This window comes from Lichenostomus cassidix, chromosome 7, assembly GCF_008360975.1.
Source record: "Lichenostomus cassidix isolate B80296 chromosome 7, HeHo_3.0, whole genome shotgun sequence".
Lineage (NCBI taxonomy): Eukaryota > Metazoa > Chordata > Aves > Passeriformes > Meliphagidae > Lichenostomus > Lichenostomus cassidix.
In genome coordinates, this window is record NC_139488.1 from 7,700,515 (window position 1) to 7,725,078 (window position 24,564).

Here is a 24,564-nt window from a genome sequence, read left to right on the forward strand (position 1 = left end):
GAACAGTGCTGCAGACAAGAGCCTGTAACTTAGGAAGCAGCGTAAGCAGTGTCTGGGAATGAACTGAATCCACTCCAGCTACATGTACAAAAATACAAGTGTGAGGGTGTTGAGATAAGGAAACCTCTTTGTTTTCAATACCATTAATGTTTTGACTAAGGCATGAAGATTTCAATAGGAGAAGATACAGTAGAGTGATTTTTTTAAAGTGCTTCTATTTGCATGTATACATCAAAAAAAATACCCAGTTTTGACTTTGATTTTTTTATAACTGGAAAAGAGAAAATAACAGTTTATGTGAAGAGCTGAAAAACTTGAGTCTGTTAGCAATGACTGCAAGTATGGATATTTTTTTTCCTTCAAGTACACTAATAAATAATGTATGTTGCTTGAACAACTAGCATTCCTTTGGACCAATGGACTATGAGAATCTCCAGCAAGAACTTGCTTTAAAAGAAACAGTATGGAAAAAAGTGTCACCTGAATCAAACGAGGACATCTCCAGAACCGTAGTGTATAGAATGGAAGGTCGGGGAGAGCAGAACTAAACGAATGGGTTCTAGTTTCATTAAATTCTTCATTTTAAAAACCCTCAAGCATCTCTAGATTTAACTTTGATTTGAATATTGTTTGCCTGGTGTTTCGTTTATATATACATTTTGTGTAAATTCTGTATGCTATACCAAAAAGACTGTCAAAGTTCAAGGGTGTGTGGGTAAAAAGCATGTGCAAACAACAAACCCAAAGCTGTAAACTGACTTTTGTAGTTACTTAGAACACACTTAGTTTAAAAAAAAAAAAAGTAAAGGTAAATCTTAGTGTTTTTGAAGATATACCACAAAGGTGGTATATATCTGTTTATTTTTGTTTATATCTGAGTATTTTAAGTGAATGAACTTCGAGGCTGAGCAAGAGCTTGTGTCCACTGAGCAGAGTCAGCATGTAAAGATGGAATATTAATTAAAATATAAAATACTGTTCAGCAAAACACAGCAAATTCCTGAACGTCTAAATAACTGTATATTAAGTGGAGATAGGTTCTGAGTCATATTATTATCACATTGGGGTTTTTTTAATATGAGCTTTCAAATTTGAACAGAAATGGACCCTTCACATATGCCGTGCTAGTGAAAGTTATTTCTTCTTCTAACCAGACCATTAATAATTATTAATGCTAATGTTGAAATAAAGAGAGCAAAAATGGCTGGGCAGGAGTGGGAGAAGTGGGGAGGAGGAGGAATAAAACCTGTCTTGTTTGCAAGTTAAGTAATGCAGCAGAGAAATTTCTGACCCAACTATTTTGAGTGTCTCTCTTGCTGCCTGTGCTGCCAGCTGGTAGTTATGACTCAGAAGTCTGCCTTACTAATAGGGCTGTGCTCCACCCTGGAAAGGAATGTAAGCAATCTGGGGTTTAGAGTGGGAACCAACTGAGCAGTGAGCAGGAAACATGTTCAGAGGGAAGCAGATAGGTAGATCTTACTAGAACTGTTTACAATTAACTTGTTTTTCAACCATGAATGTGTGCACATGTTTGGATATGAAGATCAGAGGTTTCATTTGGTTAGACATGAGCAAATTCTGAAAAAGTTATTAATTGCTATTTTTTGAAATTATTTGAGTTTGCAGCTCTGTCATCTTGCTGAAAAAGAGGACTTGCATTTTTCTACAGGCAGCTGCATCTCTTAAACTGCATAACTTGATAGTTTGAGTATCTTGAGTAGGGTGTAGCTCCAAATGATAAATTTAAACTTCAGGTAGGCTCAATAGGCAATTCTGGACAGAGGTCAAAGACTTGCTAGATTCTTTACACTTGTAGGTATTAGGTTCTTAATAATGCTAAAAATCTTAGAGTCATTCTCAATGAAATTTTCTCCTTTATAAATTTGCAAATAATCTGGTTTGTCCCGTCCCTAGTACACATCATGCAGAGTCCTGGTTTATTGAGCTGGGGAAACTTGTCCAAGCAATGGTATTAGCTGGTTGAAGATTTTAAGAGACAATGACAAACAATTCCATAGTAGCACCTTCACCTCTTCTCCCTGCTCTCTTCCCCAGTCCTTCTCCCTTTTTTGTTTATCTAAAACTCCAAAATGTTGATATGTGAGTTTCGCCTAATGGAGTTAGATTTTTCCTGCCCCTTTTTTTCACCCATTGGGATGTTTATGAGTTTAGCAAGATGCATAAAACAGAGCTGATGTTCTCTGAGAAAGCAAGCTGCTCTTAATTACTCTGTTTAGGTCTTACTAGTTTTGCATAAACATTTTAAAAAGCTCTGACTAAACCTTGAATAATCTTCATTTAGCAGTATATTGTAGAAGGATGGGGTTCCTGTCATTGAAGCCTAGGATGAAAATATTTAAACAAAACAATACAGAACATCAATTTTCAGTGAATTTGATGCCCTACTGGGATGAAGAGGTAAATGTGTGGTGCAGATGTCAGTAATAAGTGTCAGTCACGAATTGCTGAATAATAACTGTTTTATAATCTTGTCTCTGATGATAAGGTTAGGTTTGTCAGTGCTTGTCCTCAAAATAACAGCAAAATCTTGAATTATAAAAATGTCTTGCCTGTTTTGAGGATTTTACAGTAAAGCAGTGGCTACAGAGACACCGCAAGTATTCAGATCCTGCAGAACTACTTTACCTGAAATACCCTCAATTGCAAGGGGGAACATAATGTGTCTGTGCTGCTAATGGAAAGTATTTACAGTGGTGACATGTTGCTGGATGAATTACTGATTTAATTAAAAATGGAAAAGGCATGATGCAGGATTTGCTTGATCTGATTCTACCCACCTTGATTTTTAGTACTGTTTGAAGCCACTTCTAAAGACGTGGTTGAAGATGGAAGATTTTTCCGCATGCAAAACTTGCGGTGTTGTCAAGTCCTGCATGGGAAATGCAAAAATAAGAAAACTACTAGGTCTTTAGTATGCATAATAAGAATATTTAGGGTACAGTTTTAACAATCTTTATATATATATATATATATAAAAAAATATATTACAGTTCTGTAATATATGCTTTTGAAGCCTGCCTCAGAATTGAGGGCAGCTTCTAGCTAGGAAGGGTCAGGAGGAGACTCCTGTGAAGCAATTGTTTTGTACCTTGCCCACACTTGTAGTTTCTTGCCCTGGCCTGCCCAGTGTGCAGATGGCTCCTGTTCCTGGCAGGGCACCCGAGGGGCTGAGGGCAGGGCTGGGTGTGCCATGGGGTGTCACCCACCATGGGCAGGTGAGAAAGGCTGGGGCCACAGAATTTAGTCATTCCATGTGTGAAGTCTGCAACGGTTTTAGTGTTCACCTGTGCTACAGTAATAGCAATTCTTGATATTCAAGCATTTTAGCTGTTTGTTTGTTTTTCTTTGTCAGCATCATTAACATTTCATTAGAAATGTAAATGCTTTTTAAAGTTTTATTTTAGCATTTGTGTTGTACCTTTTGGCTCAGTTGTTAAGTTACCTGTCTCGTTTTCCATTTTTCATTTGCATTGTATGTTATTTATGTATCTTGATTTCCAGCATGCTTATTTTTGTATTGTTTAATAAATTTATTTTAAGCTGATTTTTATTGTATTTTTTTTTCTCTCAACGGAGAACAGATTTGTTCAAACGTTTTTTAGATTGAAGTAGAGATAGTCAGCATTCAGTTCTAGAAAAGATTGTGGAAGAGTAGGCGGAATAAGCAGATTTAGTTAAACCAGTCATTGAAAACTTTCCTAAGATTTTGTAAACATTTTGTACAATAATTTAATTATTTTTCTCTTTGAACTGTTATCTTAGAAAGTTGAAAGCAAAAATCAAAGTAGCAAAACTTTCTCGCCATGACTTTTTAAATAAAGAAGTCCTGGTGCAGTAGGATATTAACATCACTGTGTATTTGTCTGGTTTTGAAGATACTGATTCAGTCACATGGAACATGTATGGTTAACGGTGCCAGTGTAGTAACTGCTGATCCTGAGCATTATGAAGGGAAAAATCCAGCTTGTAGTAAATCACATGTAGCAAGGAAGGTGGTCCAAGCCCCACATAGTTTTGGTAGTGACAGTGGGGTCTGCCTATACCGAGGATGGCTGCAGTTGCTAACTTAGCTTTTCTGTTGACTGGTTTATAAGCTGAAGTTACTTGTTCTATGGTAGTAAAATTAGCTGTATGTTGATTGTACCTCAAAATATCACATATCAAAAAGAGAGTTTATTCTCTAAGAGTCATAAAGATGATGGAATGAAAAAGAGTATTAGGTACAAAGAAAGAGCCACAGGTGATTTAATGTAGAATCATTTTGGCTCGTTTGGTTTTCAGTGTATATTTGTGTCAGAAGACCATTGGGTGGGTAAGATGAATAAAAAGGCAATGGATTCAGAGGAGGGTGGGTGGGAGGGGGGATGATTATGTTGTTTTTTTAATTGCCCTTATATATCTTGGTCTTGATACATACATGTCATTGATGCACAGCAATTAGTTGTGATAAAAGGAATTAATTATGAGCTTCATAATTTATGTATGTTGTTTTAGTATCTTAAACATTGTTTGCAGGCTTTTAGTGGTTTTTCTTCTAATTTAAAAAAAATATTTCTGTAGCTTTTTTTGAAGGCAGTTCAGAATCGGTTATTGTAGTGAAAGAAAAATAAACTTGTTTCAGCAGAATTCTTATTAGAATAACTAAATACACCTAATAATTTGCCTTCAGTGCAGAGTCTCATTGAGGATTTGAGTTCACAAATGTCTACAATAGTTGGAGGGTTGGTAAGAGGCTTTAAATTGGGTAGAAATCTTAACTAAAGCTTTACTTTTTTATCATGCTGGCATCTTGTCTGTTCCACATTTGTCCAGTCTGGAGAGTGCATGACTAACTAATGTGTGCAAAGACATGGTTGAGTCATGCACAGAACCATTTTCTTTCAGGAATTCATGTCCTAGGATGTTGAATAATTTAAATAGTCTAAATTATTAAACTACCTTCCTTGAATTAAGTGTGGTTTCTGATTTGCCATTTGCTCCTTCCGGAGAATAGCCTGTGCAAAATAGAAATGCCCTCTTTCCTTTTGGTATACATGCAAGTAGGAGTTAATTTTATTACTGGCATCTAATACTTCTTTGTGCAGACTTTTGGTATCACTTGGACATTGAGCATTTAAAAGTTCTTGCAGGACTTGGGTGGCTCCATTCTGCACATGGTTCAGCTACTCCTGAAAATGCCACTGAGTTTCTTTTGTGCTCAGCAGGGGTCTGTGATGGTCACATCTGAGTCTGCAGCTTAACTGTATAAAGCCTAGAATGGAGTTGTCTGTCAGAAGTGTGGTGGAGGCAAGTTTGTTGGGTATTTTATTGTTTTGGTTTTTTACCAGTTTAATTGAAACAGGACTTGATTGAGGCAATAAAGCTGGCATGGGAGCTTGACTGTGGACAAGGCAGGAGAGTAAGACTTTGACACCTCAGCGCTAAGGCTGGTGAGGAAATGGGGTTGAAGGAAGGACAAGGGGAAAAGGAAGTAATTCTAGAATGTTTTCCTCTCCTCAAAAATGTTCCAGCTAACCATACTTTGATGTATTTTATGTGCTAAGCAGGCACGTGGGGCAGCCTATCTGCTGTAAGATGCTGCTTCCTGTTTCAGCTGCTGCTTTGCTCTGATTCTGACGCAGCTGGCACACGGCTCTGCCTTCACGTGGTTTTACAAAATTCATGTGCACACTGTGAATTGGAAATTTATCTTCATATTGCATCTTTTCTTAAATCAGGTCAGATTCACTTTGCTGGGTGCAGTTACTGCAACCCATCTGAATCAGGTGCAGGAGGCACTAGTGACTGGAGGCAACCTGAGAAGGAAGGTTGCAGAACTTGGGAGGGATATCTGGAGATGTTACACCTCCAGCCTCGTGCTCAAAGAACCACCTAGTGTCAGATCGTGTTGTTCAGGGGCTTTGCCAGTCACGCATTGAAAACCTCCAACCATGAGGTGTTGTGGTCTGGCTGGGTAATTTATCCCAGTGCTTTAACACTTGGATTGAAGAATTTTTTTCCTAACTTACAATTGGAATTTTCCCTTTCTTATGTAGCTTGTGATGGTGGCTTTTGTATTTTCACATGAGCCTGATGACCTTACCACCATGCTGTGATCTGTTGGATTTTAGGCAGTCCTAGAAGTGTCATAGTTAAAACCAGCTTTTGGTCAGCAATAACTAGTATTTTCCCTTCCTGCTGTATTTTTCCTACTGGATTCTAAGTATTTTTTTCATTCTGTCATTGAAAATGAAGCGATTTAGGGATTTGAAAAGGCCATATTCCCTTTATTTTTCTATTGAAGCCCAACAGGCAAAATACAAACGTGGAAGTGTGTTATTTGCTGAGGGATGGCATGTTACTGCTGGGACCCCTTGTGATCAGAGCGCTTGTCAAAACAATGAACTGAGAACACAAGTGGAGTGATAGGAAGAGATAATGTTGCTCGTTTCCTGTTGATGTCATTCACTAGCCCAGCTTTTTCCTTGAGGCAGGCAGCTTTATTGTTTGTTCAGGAATTACTCATCCAATATCTAGAGTTTTTTTGACTCATAGACCTGCTTTTGGTTAGATGTGTCACTTTGACTTTCTGAGTGGAAAGTACATTTCACACCTTTTAAAGGACCTGTCTCTTAAAATTCTCCAACCTATAATTATTGCAAGTCAAATAATTAAAATGTGGTCTTAATCTGAGAGTAACCTGTTTCGATTAAATGTGTTTTAAAAGAACCCCACTCATGCCATTGCAGATCAGGATTAAGAATTATTTTTGAGGACACAGAGCTAAAACAGCTGAGTAAGTTTTGTCCCATATACCAAGGCTGATGGGGAATAATGTAACTGTTTGCAGTGTTTGGAGATAAAAGCAGGCAGGTGAATGATTTGTCTAAGCTAATAAATGTTTCAAATACAAGGAAAACAGATATGGAATACATAGCCTAAAAATCAGATTTATAGAAACTTGATCCTAGTATTTAGAAAGAACTTTCACAGCAAGAATAGAGTGCAGGCATCTGTTAAGACTTCCCCATTCTGCTTTCAGCCTGAAGGGTGGAGTCAGTCTAGTCTGTTGCTAGTGCAGGTACCCTATGTCTTTTGAGAAGAAAGTCCTTTTGGGAATAATTCCAGTTCCCAATCCTGTATTTAATAGTAAACTATTATCCACAAATTGTCAAGTGCCTACAGCCTGGGCAGCAGGGCCATTGCTCCACTCTACTCTGTTGTGTGGGTATCAGTCGTGTCAATAGGTCCTTGAAAAGGCAGACATCCTTTTGTCCTGTCTGCTTAACACAGCTCATGTCACTAAAGCACCCATCAGCATTCCACTTAATTCATGTGACTGTGGTTGATCCCAGTCCTTTGGTCCCAAATCTTGCACTGTTGGTGATGTCTGTATCCATTACTTCAAAGGCTCTTGTTTGGTTTTTTCCCCCTGCATCCAGGATCAATGGCTTAGTGTTCATTCCCCTTTTTAAGGTGTCTGTATGTATTCCCTATGCTCTTTGTTGCAGAGCTGTTAGCAGGGGCTTAGTCTTTGAAAAGACTGAAAAGCAATTACCAAAAAGTAATCCTGACATATCTGTGATAGTTTACTGCAAGAATTAATATTTTACCCTTTCAGAACTTCCAGTCATCATTGTTTACTGACAAAATGTTTCATTGCTGATGAGAAACGCTGTAGAAGTTTGGCAGTGAAGTAAGCTAAACTCTTTCAGAGGGTCATTTTCTTACATAACTTGGATGCTTTGGACGTGGCAGCAACATTGAAGTATTTCCATCTAGGCTACTGATGGCAAGTGCATACAACCTGGAATTAAAAATTTGCCTGGTTTTCATCTTGTGACTTGAAAGGTGGAAGTCTTTATGCTTTAAATCTTTCACTTGATCTAGTAAACTTTTTGTTGGAATGATTAATCGACCTAGCATTCCTTTGTCAGACTGTTCATGGCCAGGAATGCAGCAGTAACACCTTTGGTCATCCAGGACAGGAGCCAGGTTGGATTTTTCTATGACCCCCTCTTGTTAATTCACCATTCTGTGGAACTGTCTGATTCACTATTATCCACTGCTGCTATTCTAACTTGGTTTTCTTTATTAGGTGTTCAAAAACTTTTCTTGCTGGCTCGGTTTATGAGTTTATGGATGTCCATGAGAGGTCTTTAAAAAAAAAAAAAAAGTGGAATCAGGTAACTTTAGGTTTTAAGTGTAGTGAATGATGATTAAATTCTCACTTGATATTTTGGGAGTATTTTTAGTGATGTGCTTAATTCTGTTGTTTCCAAAAGCAAAAAGTATATTAATTCATTGCTACCAGAAGAAATTGGAAACAGCAGGTGGAACCAAGCATGGCTGTGCTCATTGTAATCTAGTGAAGGCAGCTTTGGTACTCACTTTTTCTCTTCTTCCCAGTATTTGTACCTTCTGAAATCAACATAATCATCCCCAAAATAAAGGGATGGGGATGGGTATACCCATACCAACATGAGCATGAAGCAAAGGATAAGACATCCATCAGAAATTGCTGGTGACTAGCACTTGAGGTCAGCTCCTCTTCTGCCAGCCTCTTCTGTTTGTCCAGGCACACATGTGCATTGGGGAGGAACGTTCTCCAGTCACAGCATTATCATCTGGGCACTGGTGGAGCTTCAGCATTCGGTGCTTTAAGGCCTTCTGTGTTGAAGAATTTAGGCTGATCTGTTGTTCAGGGCTGTCTGTGACAGCAGTATTGGCTGGGTCCATCCTAGTACCTGTTCTTGACACTTCATACCAGGTTTTATTTCCTGGAAGTTTCTCCCAGCTAATGGAGTGTCTGTTCCTGGGATCCTGTAATCTAATAGTCAATAGTCCTGTAATCTAATAGTCAGTGGCTCTGAACTTTGAGCTCTGATTTCTGTGGGTTTTTTTCTGTGAAACCCTTGAACCCAGTTCATTGTCAGTATTGGTTTTATCTGCTAGAAAGGGGAAATACAAACCCAGTCTGCTTCCCATGTTTCCTGCTGTCCTGCTTCTGATGATGGCACTGGAAAGGAGAAACTGCCCCATCCACACACCCTGGACATTCTTATGATACTATGTATATTTTCTAGTAAAACAGAGTTTGAATTCCCTGATTCCTGGGGGAGAGGCTTGTGTGCAAGGATTCAATTACACTTTGCTTTGTGTGGCCCACTCTCCACCTCTGGAGATCAGGTTCTGCAGCTGGATAGGTGAATGGTTGTGTCTTCTGCCTCCATCAGGGAAGGCAGAGGTGGGAGAGGGGCAGTTAAGGAACATGGCTGGCCAAACTAGCCTTGGCTCACCCTGTGGGGTTTGCACATTTCGGGAGAGGAATAGATGGGCATGGGCTTTCTGAAAGAATCTCAGTTACTGAAGGTAAGTAGATGCTTCACTTATTCTAGTAATCATTTTGTTTCATTACTTAGCTCTTAATTCATCTGAATTAAATAGTCTTATCTCTAATTTAAACAGCATCAGTTTACTAATACTTTAGAATTAATAACTAGTCAGAACTGTAAATAATGAGGCATTGCAAATTCCCAGTATGTGTTGCCATGAAACAAGGTCTCTGCTTCCGTTGCTTGCCGTCGCCAAGGGCTGTTCTGTATTTCAGGCACTTGAGTGAAACCAAACATAGCATGAAGCAGGCTGTACTTATGGAATCACAAACTATATTGGAAACAGATTATTTCAAATTTCATTTATGAGATCCTGAATCTCATTTAGCATTTAAAAATTAGAATAATTAAATGTAATAATCTCTGAGCATGCATTGGCTGAATCAATTGTAGAACTGAGCTCAGTCCTGTCTATGACTCTTGCTTTGTTCTGTATGAGTCAAAGGATATTTCTGGACACTTGAAGAGCTTGCACCTGCTGCCTGGTAGTGTTTAGGGTGAATTCACAGGTAGAGGGATGTTGTTTTGAGGAATACCAACGTTACGAACTCTTTCCAGAAATTTGTGTCCACTTGATGGCTATCTTGTGAGCAAGAGGTTGGTGTTCAAAAAGATGAATTCTGGTGTAGTCATTCTTTCATGGCTCCAAATGTGATTGGTGGAAAAGTACCATCTGCTCACAGTTACTGCTTCCTGTGTCCTTAAGCTTTTTAAATTTTATACACATTAGTACAGTAACAGAACAGAAAAAAAGGAACAATTATGTATTGTACATGTTTTTAGCAAGTGTAATTTTTAGATGCTTTTGAATACTTAGATTAATTTAAAGTATTCTGACTAAAAATTGGCTTCAGGCAGAGATGGGCAAAGAAATGCAGTTTACTGTAACATGTGGTATCAATACTCTAATTATTTGCAATTTTGGGTGGCATAATCCAGTACTTAATCTCTAAAAAGTTTGAATCAGAGGGAAATATAAATGGCAGAAATCCATTTGAAGCCAGTAGGTGGAAGAGGGGAGCAAACCACCTCTGCTCAGCCTTCTCTCCAGGAAGGCTGCACTTCTACTTTAGTGGCTTAGCCCCATCTGTTTGCCAATAAAGCAGACTGACAGTTATTCTTAAACTGAAGAAATGGTCCCGGTGTCAAGAGAAATCTTTGCTGTGAATATTTGGTTTAATTATTTCTTATATTCAGCTGCTGCACAGCTTCTGTGACAAGTTCCAAGACTGAGCTGCTGGTGCAGGCTTGTTTGAATGTTCCAAGACTGAGCTGCTGGTGCAGGCTATTTTGAATGTTCGTGCTCTTGTGTCTGAACTGAATCTAGTCAAAACTCCTTGCTCTGTTTTTGGATTTTAAACAGACACTTCTAGAACTGTTGAAAAAAAAATTTTGTCAATATCTACCAGCAAGTTCAAAAACGTAGGAAGTCAGAAGGAGAAAATGACTAGCTTTATTCTAAAAGATTGGATTCGGATTTGAAACAATGTGAGTAGTTGAATTTCAAGAAGACATTTAAATGCCTACTGGGATTTTGTCCAGCTTTAAGTAAAAATAATAACTAACCGGTGTGTTTGCTTGCCTGAGGGTTTTGCAGCTCTAGCAGTACAGTTGGTTTAGAGCTGCTTCGTGTTTGGATCCATGAAAATACAGCCTCTTGTGTGGCTGCAGTCTAGACATCACTCATGGGAGAAGCAGCTTTCAGTATTTCAGTATATGCATGGGTTGTGTTTGAGCAGGGCTGCTGGAAACTGGAGGGAGGAATAAATACGGGTTTTGTTAGTCTGTTAGTTTGCTATCAACAGCACAAGCTATATGGATAATTGCTGTGCAAACGGCATCTCAAGTTAATTCCACCAGGGAGACTCCAGAAATAAACTCGGTGGTAGCAGCTTTGAAAGTCACTTGTGGCAGCCTTTGAGGCCAGAAATAAATGCTGCACCCACGGCTCGCAAAACTGAAGGAGCTGGGTATCGTCCTCTGAACCCAGCTGTGAACAGGGAGGACCTTGCACCATCTAGAGGAAAAAAAAGGGTAGTCGAAGGGTTAGAAAAGAGACTGGGGAAAAGAACCGGACAAAATCTCATTTTCTGTGTTAGTTTTAAAATATGGCAGAGTAGATACTGGCAGATTCTAAAGTTATTTTTGCACTTCTGTCAAATTACGTGAGGAAACGAGGATCAGTGGTGGAGAAAATTGTCTAAAGAGGTGGTGGAAGAGTCCTCAAGAAGAAATGAAGGTTTTATGGAACAGCTAGTCTCATCTGTATTTTCAAATATATAAATATTTTAATGTGTGTAGGTATATGCATTAATTTATTCACACACCTTCTAATTACTTATAGTTTAATGGGAAGAAAAACTTCCCCGAGGAATTCTGACTTTATAACTTCTCATGACTCTTCATTTGGAGTCAGGGTGGGAGGCTCTGTGAGAGGCAGTCGGTGTTGGGTTGCTGTAGAGCTCCTTGGGGTCAGTTGATCACTTACTGAAAGCCTAACTTTCGTGTGCTTCAGGAGTTATTTAGAGAAATCACCTGTTCTTATGTAACTTAGTTTTCTGTAGAATAAGGTAATGTTTAGGCTTAATCCAGAGGCAAAGCAGAAGCTCAGTTGCAAAACCAGGCTTTTGACTGAGAGTTTTTTCCCTATGAAGTACAATTTATTTTCATATTGAGCAACGTTATTTTAAAGGAAAGCTATGGCAGTCTCTTCTAGAGCTGAAGAGTCTGTAGTTTTTCCCAACAGTGGCTTTGTATGTGGATCCTGGAGAGCAGATTCCAGGTTATTAAAAATTAAATATAAATACGAAACTGGCTGATTGGTAAAATAAGTGATCCTGTCTAGCATCTGAATATACAGACACCTGCATTCCCATTCTCAGATCTCTCACCGGTTTATTTTTGTCCTTTTAGGGACTACTTGCATTCTAGTTTTAATTTCAAAGCTGAAGCTTCAAAACTCATTTTGTGCAGGTTTGAGGTTTTTTTGTTCTGTTTGTTTTTGCTTTATTTTGAAACCTGCATGCCAGGAAAAAGCTGTCTAAAGGCTGTGCTTCAGCGTAGGTGAGTTACAAGTTCAGTGTGTGAAAATGGGATGACTAAACTGTTTACTTCGTGCTCTAGATTTACTTTTTGTGATGTCTATAGTCCAGCACTGCTGTTTCAGATTTTATACTGGTGTCTTAGGTTTCAGGAATTTTTTTCCATTGATAAAATAAGCGTCTGAAAATCCACAGTTCTTTTGAAGAGCAGGAGGAGGGATTGCTTTTTGCTGCTTACCCCGATGACCCTCATCAGGGGATCAGCTTCAGAAAAAGCAGCTAGAAGTGCTACTGTGAAAGCAAATTCCTGTTGATTTTGGAGCTTTTATTGCTTTGTGCAGTCACTCGTGGCTCACATAAACCCTTTGCTGCTGCCTTCCTTGTCAGTTTGCAGAGGCCACGGGAATAGGCTGAGCAGTCAGTCTGTTCCTGCTGTGGAGCTCTAATCCCCATGAGTTCACTAGACGAGCTCACCTTGGGCAGCTTAGCAATCTATTTTTTGCGTTCCCGAGTTCACGGCGCGCTGAGCCGGATGAGCCTTGCCGTGCGCCGTGAACAATGGGTGGAGAGCCGGGCGTGCGCCAGCCGGGCTGGGTGCATCCTGCTTGGAACGACGGGCTGTGCTGCTTGGAAATGCCACCTGACGGATTGTCCCTGAGAAGAGGGAGCTGTGGAGCCGTGCCGTGTCACCCTCGGTGTGCTGTGGGCACGGTTGGCCCGGGAAGGCAGCTGGGGTGTCATCCATGTGGATTAGCGGTGTCAGCGCGGGTGGCGTTTGGTGGCACCAGGTGTGCCTCGGGACACTTGCAGAGCAGCTGGGCTGATTGCCCTGGTGAAGAGCTGCAGGACTGCATTCCAGCTGCTGTGCAGCTCTCCTGGCACTGGGAGCCTTGGCAGGAGCCTGGGGGTGACAACTCGGAGCCAGGCTTAGCAGGGAGCCACGCTGAGGTACCACCATCAGGCCAGGGGCTGGTGTGACTATCACCCGGCATTAGGGGAGTCAGGAGGTGAAACTTGAATCCCAGTTTATCTCTGTACCTCTGTGGTGTGCAGGGGAACTGTTTAAAACTTTGTTCTTCAAGCCAGTTGGCAAGAAGGGCAGGGCTTTCCTAAAGCAAACATTGTGTCCCCTTTTAAGCACAAAAAATGGGATGTGAGAGAAGAGTGTGGTGAGCGTGTTCTCTCAACTAGCTCTACTCTCTCTTTTTAACTCCTCTTGTTGTATTTGAAAGTCTCTTGTCAGCATACTTGATCTGGTGCATGGTAAAGTTCAGATATGGCAGTTCCTGAGAAAAAATATCCATTCAAACCTTTTTTTCTCAAAATTTTGAACATCTCTTCAGAAGGCTAACCTGTGGCGTCGTCCCTAAATATAATGGAAAGAGCATTGGAAAGTTACGGGGAGTTGTTTATTTATCCTTGTTTGTGTTGCCTTGAGCAGCACTATTATAAACTATAGGGCTTGACTGTATTGCTCAGCCACCTGGAGAAACACAAAGTTGGAAGTAATACTTTTTTTTTCAGAATATTAATTCTGTAATGTTTTCAAAGAAAATTGGAGAGGGCGGAGTGTTCTCAGGAAGCAGGACACAGGAGAAAATTAAAATCCAGATTCACTGACCTTTTTAGCTTAGAGCTTCTCATGGAATTAATCCAGCTTTGAGCTAAATTAATTTTTTGTGAAGGATTTGCTTTCCGTACATGCACAGCTGTTTGGCTTTTCTCTCCTGACCCAAGTGTGGGCCAGAGGCTCTCCCTGCCCTGCTGGAGGCATTGCAGTGGTAGCAGAGTAGGGCAGAGCCCTGTGGTGACAGGGACACCTGGGCAGGGACAGAGCCCAGGGCTGCTGTGCTCAGCTGCTTGAGGTTGTTCTGCATTAATGATGAAGCCAGTGGGCAGATGTCAGGCGACTCTCCCTTCACCTCGAGACTGTAGCAGTTCATTTCCATCTCTGGGCCTCAGTTTCCCAGCTTGGTGCAATAACAATGTCAGTGGGCTCTCTCTCTGACGGTTTGGAGAGGTCATCTGTGGATGGCATTAGAGGCAGGCAGTATAGACATGCTTTTCCATCAGTTTACAGAAAAGTCCTCTAAACTGGTCTCAGTCTTGTGTGGGCATTTGCTATTAGCCATCATGAGATTATTTATTAAGTCTGGATTTGGGTGTGCAGCTCAAGTAGGAAATACTGTTTTGTTACAAACACTCCACCAAGGCAATTCCCACATTCCAGCCAAGCCTTTCAGATCAGTTAGATGTGTTGAAATTTCACTTGCAATAAGTAAGTTCAGCATATTAATACTGAAGTTAAACTTGTTTTTTTTCCAAAATGTTTTCCAGGCTGGTACACTGAGAAACTGAAATCTAACCCAAAAGCTCTCAAATCTTGCCCAGGTCCTTTGTGCTTGCAGAGAAGGGAGGGACAGCAGTACACTTGCTGTGTGCTGGGCCCCATGCTCCTTGCTGCAGTTCCTCCATTCCCATGCATCTGTTCACATCAGCACTGCTGCTTGAATGAGACTAGTTTGAAACTTTCAGCATAACCTGGCTCAGGAGATATTTAAAATAACTGCGATATCAAAGCTTTGGACTAGGAGTCACGTTTACACTGGGTTTCCCTTTGTAACTGTCAGTGCTGTAGCTCACTCAGTTTGTCCATTTGGAGTTTGAGGATGGTGTCTTTCCCTTTCATTTTTTTGCCTTTTTGTCCCCTGTGTTTATCTGAAATACCTGCTGCAGTGCTGTGACTTCCTGCCACTCTGAAGTCCGGCTGTTTCCTTCCTTTAGCTTGACCTCAGTGCAGCTCTTGAGCAACAACAGTTTTGATTTTTCTTTCTTGAGCTGCTCACGTCCTCACATGCAGACTCACAGAACTTTTATTAGTTGGAGTGACCTCTGGAGGTTTTGGTCATTTGGTCACCTCTGACGTGAAGCAGGACTTGGGTCCTTCATAGCTTTGCCCAGCTAAGTCCAAAGCCTCTAACACCTGCTAATCTAGTGGTGAAATTGTGATTCTGATTTTTACCATTGAGTGACATGAGTATTTCTGAGGAGCCTTTCCTTGCTGGTTTCACTGCCTGGATAAGGAGGATTTTACCCAGTGCTCAGGAAAAAGCTGTACAGAGAGGAGGGTCTCATCATAGCCAAGTGAGCAGGACTGGGTCTTGGCATGGTGAGAGGAGAGCTGCCAAGTTCCTCTGCTTCAGTGCATGCAGGTTTTCTCTCCTGTTTGACAAAAGGTGGAGCAGCTTCTGCTCTGGGTTTGATCCTGCCCAGTATGGCAGTGTGTGATCCATCCAGCTCATATAAAGCAAAGGGAACTCATCTCTTCTCCTTTTATAAAATTTTCATAGTTAGGGGAGTATGTGCAGTAGGAAAAGGTAGTTCATGGCTGTTGGGTTGAAGGTGAACTTTGTGTTTCTAAACATGAGGGAAACTTGTGTTCACCAGTGCAGTTATCGAAACACCAACACTGAATGTTCATGAACCACTTGGTGAGAAACTCACTGACAGAGTCTCTAAACACTTAAATTAGTTGCCTTGTGCCCTACTTAGTTTGAATGGATAGAGCTCATCTGTTATCCTCACTATTTTTTTTTCACCCCTACTGTTAAAAATCCCAAAATCGTATGTTTGCTGCTGCCACTTCATATTTTTTGGTTTGACTTTTGATCTTTTTGCAGTGAACCTGTGATTTCAAGCTAGTACACTGTGAGTTTTGGGTAGAGAGTTTGTACTTGAGTTTATGGCAGCCTAAGTGAGATTCTGCACGGCTAAAAAGCTTATGGCAGCAAGTGTTGTTTACATAGTAACTTTTTCTCAATGTAAATTTTAATCTCTTGCATGATGATTTAGTATATATGCTGCTTAGATTAATATTCCCTTGAAAACGAAGAAACTATCTATAAGATGCTCATGGAGAAGCTATATTCTCACTTGGAGTTCAAAATACATTTTGTATTTGCAGATTTCTAAATTTTATTGAATTCACTTTTTATGTGAACTCAATATAACTTCTGTTGTTTATGGCTGCCTTCTGAGCAATTTCATTTAATACCATTTAAAATTTGTTAATGTTTTGGCCTGGACTATGCTGCTGTTACAGTAGGTGCAGTTAAGGGATCAAGGTGTGTTTTGTTGGTAGCAAATCCAGTCTAATTCTTCCATAAAACCATTAAAGTCTCTTTAGAAGCAGGGGCAGGTAGTCCCAAGTGAATTGTTTCAGCTATGATGGCTACACTTGGCTTTTTTTAGCTTGAGTTCATCTTTGACTGGCTTTGGATAATTACTCTGCTAATAGTTGTCCTGTTAAATTTGTTGTTTTTCTCCTGCTTTTTGTGTCCCATTACTTTTGGCATTGGACAGAGAGTGAATTTTCTTCTTCTGAGCTAAACAAGCAGAGATCCTTTTGTCTGGACTTGTATTTCTTTTTGTTTTGATCTGTCAAGAAGTTGAGTTTTATAGTGAAGTAAGCTTTTATTTTACTTGATTTATCTTAAGGAAGGAGCAGCTTTGACCTCTCCCAGATTGCTTAGAGATGTGATCTAAGATGATTGTGTTACAAAGCCTCAGGAATCTCCAAATTGCATTTTGTCACATCATTATAAAAAGCAAAAATGGATTTTCAGCAAAATGTTCAGCTGAATCCAGGATTCTGGGTCCTGACTGCACTCAGAAAGCTGTTTTTTGAAGAATGTGTGCTATTTTTATTTTATTACTTTAATATATATTTGTGTTTCCCAGAAACATCAAGAAGCCCAGCCAAAATGGTCAGTTACCTCTGAAATGGTTTCTATGAAAGACAGAGTGTCCTTTGCTCATCCCAGATCCTGAAAAGGGAGAGTATTCAGCACCTGCAGGACCTGAATGGGAGTGCAGCCAGCCCAGGCTGCCTGCGGGGCCCCAGCGCTTCTCCCTCTCCAGGAGAAAGCCTGAATCATCTCGATGAAATGCAGAGATTGTCAGACTAAATTCCCCTCTCACACCTGCATTTAGCCTGCAGCCCGGTGCCTGTAAGAGATGTTGTCTCTGTCAGAGGGCTTGGTGCTGTTTCCTATGGAAAGCCCAGGCAGTGTGGTTGGGTGGTTGCTGCCCAGCTGCCCTTGCTGATGCAAGGCTGTGTGTCCATGGCTCTGCAGCTCAGCCCAGCCTGCAGGGTGCCCCCAGCAGCTCATCCCCGTGGTCCTGCAGCCCTGGTGCTGAGCCAGGGCTGGAGAGGGGCTGAGCCCAGCCGTGGGGAGCTGCCTGTGGGGCAGGAGGGCTCAGCTGGTGTGGCTGGCTCTGCCTCCTGAGCAAAGCCCTGCTGACCTGCTAAGGAGTCTGGGTCACTGGCTTGGCTTTGGGCAGAAGCTCTAAACAAAAGAATCGTTGTGGGAGGAATAGAATCACTCAAGCCTGTCCTCTGTCACACTCCTGAGGAGGGTCTGGGGTGTGATTTCAGGTTTGTCACAGTTCAGGGTGTTGCAGGCTCAGAGCTGAGAGCCTGACCACTGTCCCAGTCTTTGGAGCCAGTCTGGTTCAGGGACAGCCCAGGGGTGTGGAGCCCTCTGAGATGGGAATCCTGCACATCTCAAGCCTTACAGCCCTCATAATGCAAGCTGAAAAGGAGCTGCAGGAGTTTGTGGGTGCTGGAGTGAGGGTGGCTCTGTGTCCCCTTTGTATTTCCATCCTGGCCTTTCTGCCTCCTCCTCCTTATCCTTTGGTCTCTCTTTGCGTCAGTGCATATTTGAGGTGTAAAAAACAACAAGCAATTCCGTGGTTTGGTTTAGAAGAGGCACAGATGTTGGCTCATCTGTGGCCCTGTGAAAATATGCCAGTGTTCTTGCAGAAATCTGTGGGAGACTTGCTTGTGGGTGGGGATTTTTCATTTTGTTTGTTTCTCCTCCTTGTGGTAGAAGGTCAGTGCAGCATCAGCTCCCTCCTTTATCTCTGTTACTTAGCTGCTGGCAGCAACAGAGCTTCGTAGACTCAAAAAGCAAAGCAGCATTTAGCAAGTTTACTGGAAATTACTGTGAAAAAGTGCCTAGAAGTGGTTATATCAGTTTATGCAAGAAGCTGATGTGGGATGCTTAAAACCATCTAGCTTGTCATTTTTGGCTCTTGTTAGAACTTGCAGAGTTGTTATAGCCAGGATGTATTAAAAATATGCATGGACAAGGTTGGTGTAGCCTGGCAGTATCATTTATTAGGGTAATTCATAGAGCTGGGGAAAACACTACTCAGCTGAGACTTTACCTGTGTCATGCTTTAAGCCCATATTTACCTACAAAGATCCAACTTTGCCTGAAAACCTTGCTTATTAAGCAAGAGAATTGCTTAAAATGGTTTATTTGAGGGAAGTCTGTATGTTGGATGTATGCAAGGGTCATCTGTAATACAGAGAAGAAGCAGTATCATCTCTTCTGCTGACATGCATTTCTCTTGGCACTAGGAATCTTTGCAGTTAATAAAAAAATCACAGCAAACAAACAACAACAACAAAAACCCAGACCAAAAAACCCAGCAAATCTTACTTTTCCAGAATGAGTTGTCCTCATGAGGAGTTCATGGTTTTATGAATTATGCAGTGATGCTGTCTGTGCAATTCAATACTTTGTGTCATTGGGCAATCAAAGAGAGAAATATGGTTTGCCCATAGAGCAAGGCTCATATTTTTTACCACAATAGAGCAGAAATGCATGTTTTATAGTAATTTTGCTCTCCTTAACAACTTCAGCCTTGGAAAGACAGACCTTTCAGAATGGTAGCAAAGAAAGCTGTATTGCAAAATGTGGCCAGATGAGGAGATAAGTCCATTACAACTTGACCAACTGGCTACTCTGGGTTTTCTTTTTGAGGAAAGGAGATCAGTAAATTGGAACTTAATCTCTCTTTGTAGGTGAAGTCTGTGATAAATCTGCTGTTTGCTGCCTACACAGGGGACGTGTCTGCACTCCGGAGGTAAAAACCAGTGGGGGTTTGGGAATAGGAATGCTGCTTGTTTGCTTCCTGCTGTTGTTGTTTATTTATGAACATGCACGTGCACTTGTGTCTGTGTTGGGGATTGCTGTGTTGAGCTGCATGAGCTAGAGATTGAATATGTTCACCCAAACCATCAACCAGGTACCCTCACACTATCCTGAATCACACTGTGTTCCATTTCTATGGATCACAGTAAGATAATTTCTTTACCAGTTTTTTATAGCAATGGCTGAAAATCCTAGCTGTACTCTCACCTGTTTAAATACTAAATTCTGAAAGTGCCACAGAAATTCAGACTGGAAAATGTACATTGTTATTGAACAGGTTAGGACATCTAGCTTTGCTTTTTAAATCTGGAGGAGAATCTGGCAAAATTTAAAGTACTAATGGTAGGAGACTAAATAAACATAAATTTGGCTAGAATGTATCTAAATATAGTTAGTGAGTGGAAAAATGTGTGTAGTTTAACTCTGCTGTCCCAGGACGCCATGGTGTGAAGCAAGAACTCTCCCAATCCCTTAATGCTACTCAGGATTTTCAGACTTGGGAGACTTCCTGGGATTTTCTCACCTGGTAGAAATTTACTTTGCCTTATGTGGCTTAGCTTTCAGTGTACAATTTTAAATCAGGTATGTCGACTGTTATATTTCCTGCAAAGATGTTTTATTTTTCTTAATGACAACTAAAGAGCAGAAAGAAAGTTAAGGCCCTAACCTGGTTTTAAAAGCCAAAGCAGTAATGGCTTCTTTAATTATCAGCAAAGATACAGTTTGCTTGTGGTGCTGCTTATATCCTCTTGTGGCAGAGTGATATTGTTATATGCTAGTTTTGTAGCATGCTTTAATTATGTAAGACTTGCCTCTGTAACTTCTTTTATTTTATTTTTTTAAGGTTTGCTCTGTCAGGAATGGATATGGAGCAAAGAGACTACGACTCACGGACAGCCCTGCATGTGGCAGCTGCAGAAGGTACTGACTCCTCACATAGCATTTTGTCTGTCTGTCTGTCTGTCTGTCTGTCTGTCTGTGGGAGGGGGCCAGCTTGCTTTGGAGTATCTGTGCTGTCTCTGTGCATACCTGTACAAAAGCATCTCTGCTTTTGTCTGTACCCTACATGGATATATAGAAGTACATGCACTCACAAAGCTGCTTTTCCTACAGGACATGTGGATGTTGTTAAGTTTCTGCTGGAAGCGTGCAAAGTGAATCCTTTCCCCAAAGACAGGTGAGTGTTTTCAGTGCTGCTTTGGAGGAAAGATGCTCCAGTAACATTTCTCTAGTCCCCCTGAGGAGAGGTGCCTTTCAAATAAGAGTGGAATGTATTGAGCCAGTCCATTGAAGCAGAGGGAATGGCATCCTGCTGGTCCTCTGTAGGTTCTGCAGGCTGAGCAGGAATGAAAAATGAACCACTAAACACATTATTTGAAAGGTTATGTTCAGCTTAATGTAGTTCCACAGTTACTGAGCTGAGTGTGGTCTGTGTGCTGAACTCTGAGTGCAGTATGTAAAATGAGGTTTTTGGTGCTTTTTGGCTCTGTGCTTAACATGCTGATTTTAAAAATACTATGCTGCTTTTTGTAGGTGGAATAACACTCCTATGGATGAAGCTTTACATTTTGGACACCATGATGTTTTTAAAATTCTTCAAGAATATCAGGTCCAATACACGCCATCAGAGGATAACAACGACGGCAAGGAGAACCGAACGGTCCATAAAAATCTGGATGGCTTACTATAATCATCTTCAGCTAGATCCTAAGAATCAAATCACTTACCTATTTAATTGTGGTATGCATAAGTAATGAAGAGCGTGTGTGTTTCTATCTGATAGTGGTATATATTTTACAGAAGTCTCTGTTACTTCAGTGTTACGTTACAGGAGTTTCTATACGCACAGGACAAATCCAATCTCTTCAAAAGAAACAAAACCAACTAAGAATCTCCCTCCATAATGTGAGCAATATTACCTCATGCTGCATATAATTGATGTATAAAAATATTTAGCTGTTGTTGGCTTTACTGTGCACTACTTAATTTATTTTTTTTGTGTTCTATGTGAACTCTAGTCTGTGGTCAGGAACTTTTCTGCTGAATTTTTTGTTTCTTTAGCCCTCTGTTTCCAGTATGGCCAGGATGAGCCAGAGTACTGTCAGGTATGAGCGTCAGTGAGGTTTTTTGAAAGCTGAGGATGCTGATATAGATTTAGGCTGGGTGTGTTAAGTAAGGATCTGCACTTATCTTTGGGAAAAAATAGAAAAAAAAAAGAATTCCACACAACCTTGTTTACATAATATAAATATCACAGAATATATAGGTGACAGTTGTCAATGGTCTAGGCTTGTTCTTAGAGATAGTCTTGTCAGGGAATGTGTTTTAAGGTTTGTTTGACCAAATGGCGTAGGGGAATGTGACTTGTAGCACCGGTGTGTAGTGGGATTTTTGTTTTGGGAGCATTTCCCTCAGTTCCCTTTGTCTTGCCTCCCTCCTCTCTCTCCATGTTCAGCTGCTAAAGTACTTCCCTGTGGCTGGGGAAAGCAGGTGCTTCCACTCCGTGCAGGTGTTCCTTGCAGGTAATTTGCACTACAGCAGAACCCCCAGGGGCTGGCAGGTGCTGTTCCTGGCTGGCTGCACCAGGAGCCAGCGAGGGCAGTGGAAGTGCTGGACAGGCAAAGAATAAACCAAATACTGCATGTCAATCTGAACTCATTCAGGCTTGTGGTAGGGAACACGGATGGAGTGAAACAGCTTTAAGGAGCACAGAGCCAATCAAAACAGGGAGCAGAGCAGGAGATAAGCCAGGTTTTTGGGTATGTTCTCTTCTTGCACTGCCATCAACCAGGGAGCAGGATATTGCATCGCTGGGATTCCCCTGGTGTAGAACAGGCGTTCAGCACCAGGAGCACAAGTAAGTAAATGCCTTTTGTGGTGAACGGTGGCAATTCATTGTCTTGCCACTGAAGCCAGCATGGCACGTGCCCTGTTGTGGAAAATGTAGATGCAGGTGTTTGTAGTTTGCAGAAGTCCAATATTGCCACAGCTCCCTTGTCCCATGTGCAATTGCTTCTGCCAGTACTGTGGCATAAAACCTCAGAAGTGAGCAGTCGCTTAAGGTGTTCACAAACACTACACTTGTTGGACGTAGGCAAGAATTTTAGCACAAGAGTTTTAGGCAGGAACCATTTAGCACATGGAAAAGGAGATTGTGCTTGAGAATTCGTGTATATGGTGGTTTTTATCCTAGCACATAGTGTACAAGTCATTAGTAGATCTCAGAGTTCAAATTTTCTGTGTTCTGGCACCAAAATCCTCCTGAAATAATGCCCAAATTCTTTCTAGAATGGCCCAAGCACTTTATAAAGATGATCTGAACCACATTATCCTCCTTTAGCAATGAGTACACTAAGGCTTGGAGAGAAGTAACTTCTCCAGAGCGACCCAGCAGGTCAGTATAGTTGAGAATAAATCCTTTCAAGTTCCTGTACAGTCTCTCGTTGAAATGCCATACTGCCTCCCTGCAGGGAGGACAAACCACATGGAAAAGTGCTTGGTACTCATCACAAGCAGTGACTGTCTTCACGATGATGAAATCTTGAAAAGAGTCTGGAAGTCTAAAGCCCTCAAATAGCATCTCGAAGCTGGCTGGCATGGTTATCAAACACTTTTTCTCAAGAATCTTACTGTTCTTAAGCTGGTTGGGTTTGTTTTTTGGGTTTTCTTTGTTCTTCTGAAGATCAGCTATTTTTCTGAAGGCTTTTAACCCTTTGTCTTCACATCCTGTGTCATGGCCACCCCCATTCTAACCAAGAACTAAACGAAACAGCCTCTGGCTCTTTGTTGAGCCACATCAGTCACTGGGTAGCACAAGGTCTCTTCTCTGCTGCACTCTGATCTAAATTCCAACATGTTTTCTCTGGCAACTGATTTATCAGCTTTGGTGTAAAGGAGTATTTTAGATGGATTCTAGTTTAGAATTACGAATTTCAATGCTAATCTTCCGTATTTTCTCCCTGTTACAACACATCCTATAGCTTCTCAGAAAAATACCTGATTTAGCTTTATTTAACTGACATTGCATTGTTCAAACTGGCATTTTTAAACATAGGTATGTTATACAGTACACATATATAAACAAACCAAAACCAAAAGAAGGATTTTAACTGAGCTAACATTGAAGATCATAGCTGTCCCTAAACTTACTGCTTTCATACCGAGTGCTTTTAGCCGGTCTTAGCTTCAGTGCATTTTTGCTGGTTAGTTTTAGTATTTTCTCATTGTGAGAAGATGGATTATTTTGTAATGTCCAATTCAGCGATGCAGCTACTTAGACATGGCGTTATTTATAAATATAAATATATGCAGTACATTGGTTTGGCTGTTTATCATTCATGACACTGACATGTAGATTTTACAGTAAATAGCTTTTGGTTATCTTATCCAACTTCCTTATGCTCCAAAGAGGATTCCCCCACTCCTTTGTTTTTATGTCATATATGTTTCTTCTGTATCACAACCTAAAATCATTCAGCTAACTTAATGCTTTGTACTCAGAAATATTGTGGTAGTCTTAGCATTAATTAGCCTATCTTTGTGAACAAACTGTATTGTACCAGATTTTTTTTGCTTCAGAGCTGGACTATCCGTGACTATACTTACTGGCAGTGTACTTCTGGTCATTGTAACTGACTGGGCTGATCACGACTTTTAGATTCTGTATTGTGGGGACTAGACAGTGATGAATGTATTTCTAGCAGTTTCCCATGAATGAATCTAAACTTGAGCTGTACTGGTTCTGAAAACGAAAGTTATTTATTTTAAGAAATAAAATCCAGATAGTGTTGCTTTTTACAGCATAATAAATGGAAATACCAAGATAATGGTGATGGTGAGTTTTATTTGTTATTTGTGTGACATAAGTCTTGAAGTAAGTCTTCAGTCATGGGGAAAGCTGTCCAGGAAAACCTATTCTGGTTATTTCCATTGCGCAAAGCCCACAGCAAGTCAGAACAAATTTATCTAATGTAGCTTTTTTCTGATTTTGGTTGTTGTTTATTTTGAAACCTACACTTCCAGAGCCGTGTCCTTTCACTAGCTGCTTTTTGTTAATGCTGGAATTCTTAAGTGGATTGGTTGGGCACATACTCTCAACAGCTCTAGCTTTCTCTTGCCTTACTC

General features: G+C 40.8%; 1 protein-coding gene across 2 annotated transcripts in view; it reads left to right on the forward strand.

Moving 5' to 3' along the window:
* GLS (glutaminase) overlaps window positions 1–24,266 on the forward strand; it is a 61,389-nt gene extending 37,123 nt beyond the window's left edge. The window contains exons 15-18 of one of the 2 annotated variants that reach the window (XM_085066045.1): window positions 19,311–19,372; window positions 20,285–20,361; window positions 20,554–20,617; window positions 20,974–24,266. In XM_085066045.1, the coding sequence (XP_084922171.1) occupies window positions 19,311–19,372; window positions 20,285–20,361; window positions 20,554–20,617; window positions 20,974–21,130 (360 nt within the window). In that variant the 3' untranslated portion in view covers window positions 21,131–24,266. Of the gene's footprint in view, window positions 1–401; window positions 3,566–19,310; window positions 19,373–20,284; window positions 20,362–20,553; window positions 20,618–20,973 lie in introns of those variants that run through there. The other variant, XM_085066046.1, reaches the window with a different exon arrangement.
* The last annotated feature ends 298 nt before the right edge of the window (window positions 24,267–24,564 follow it).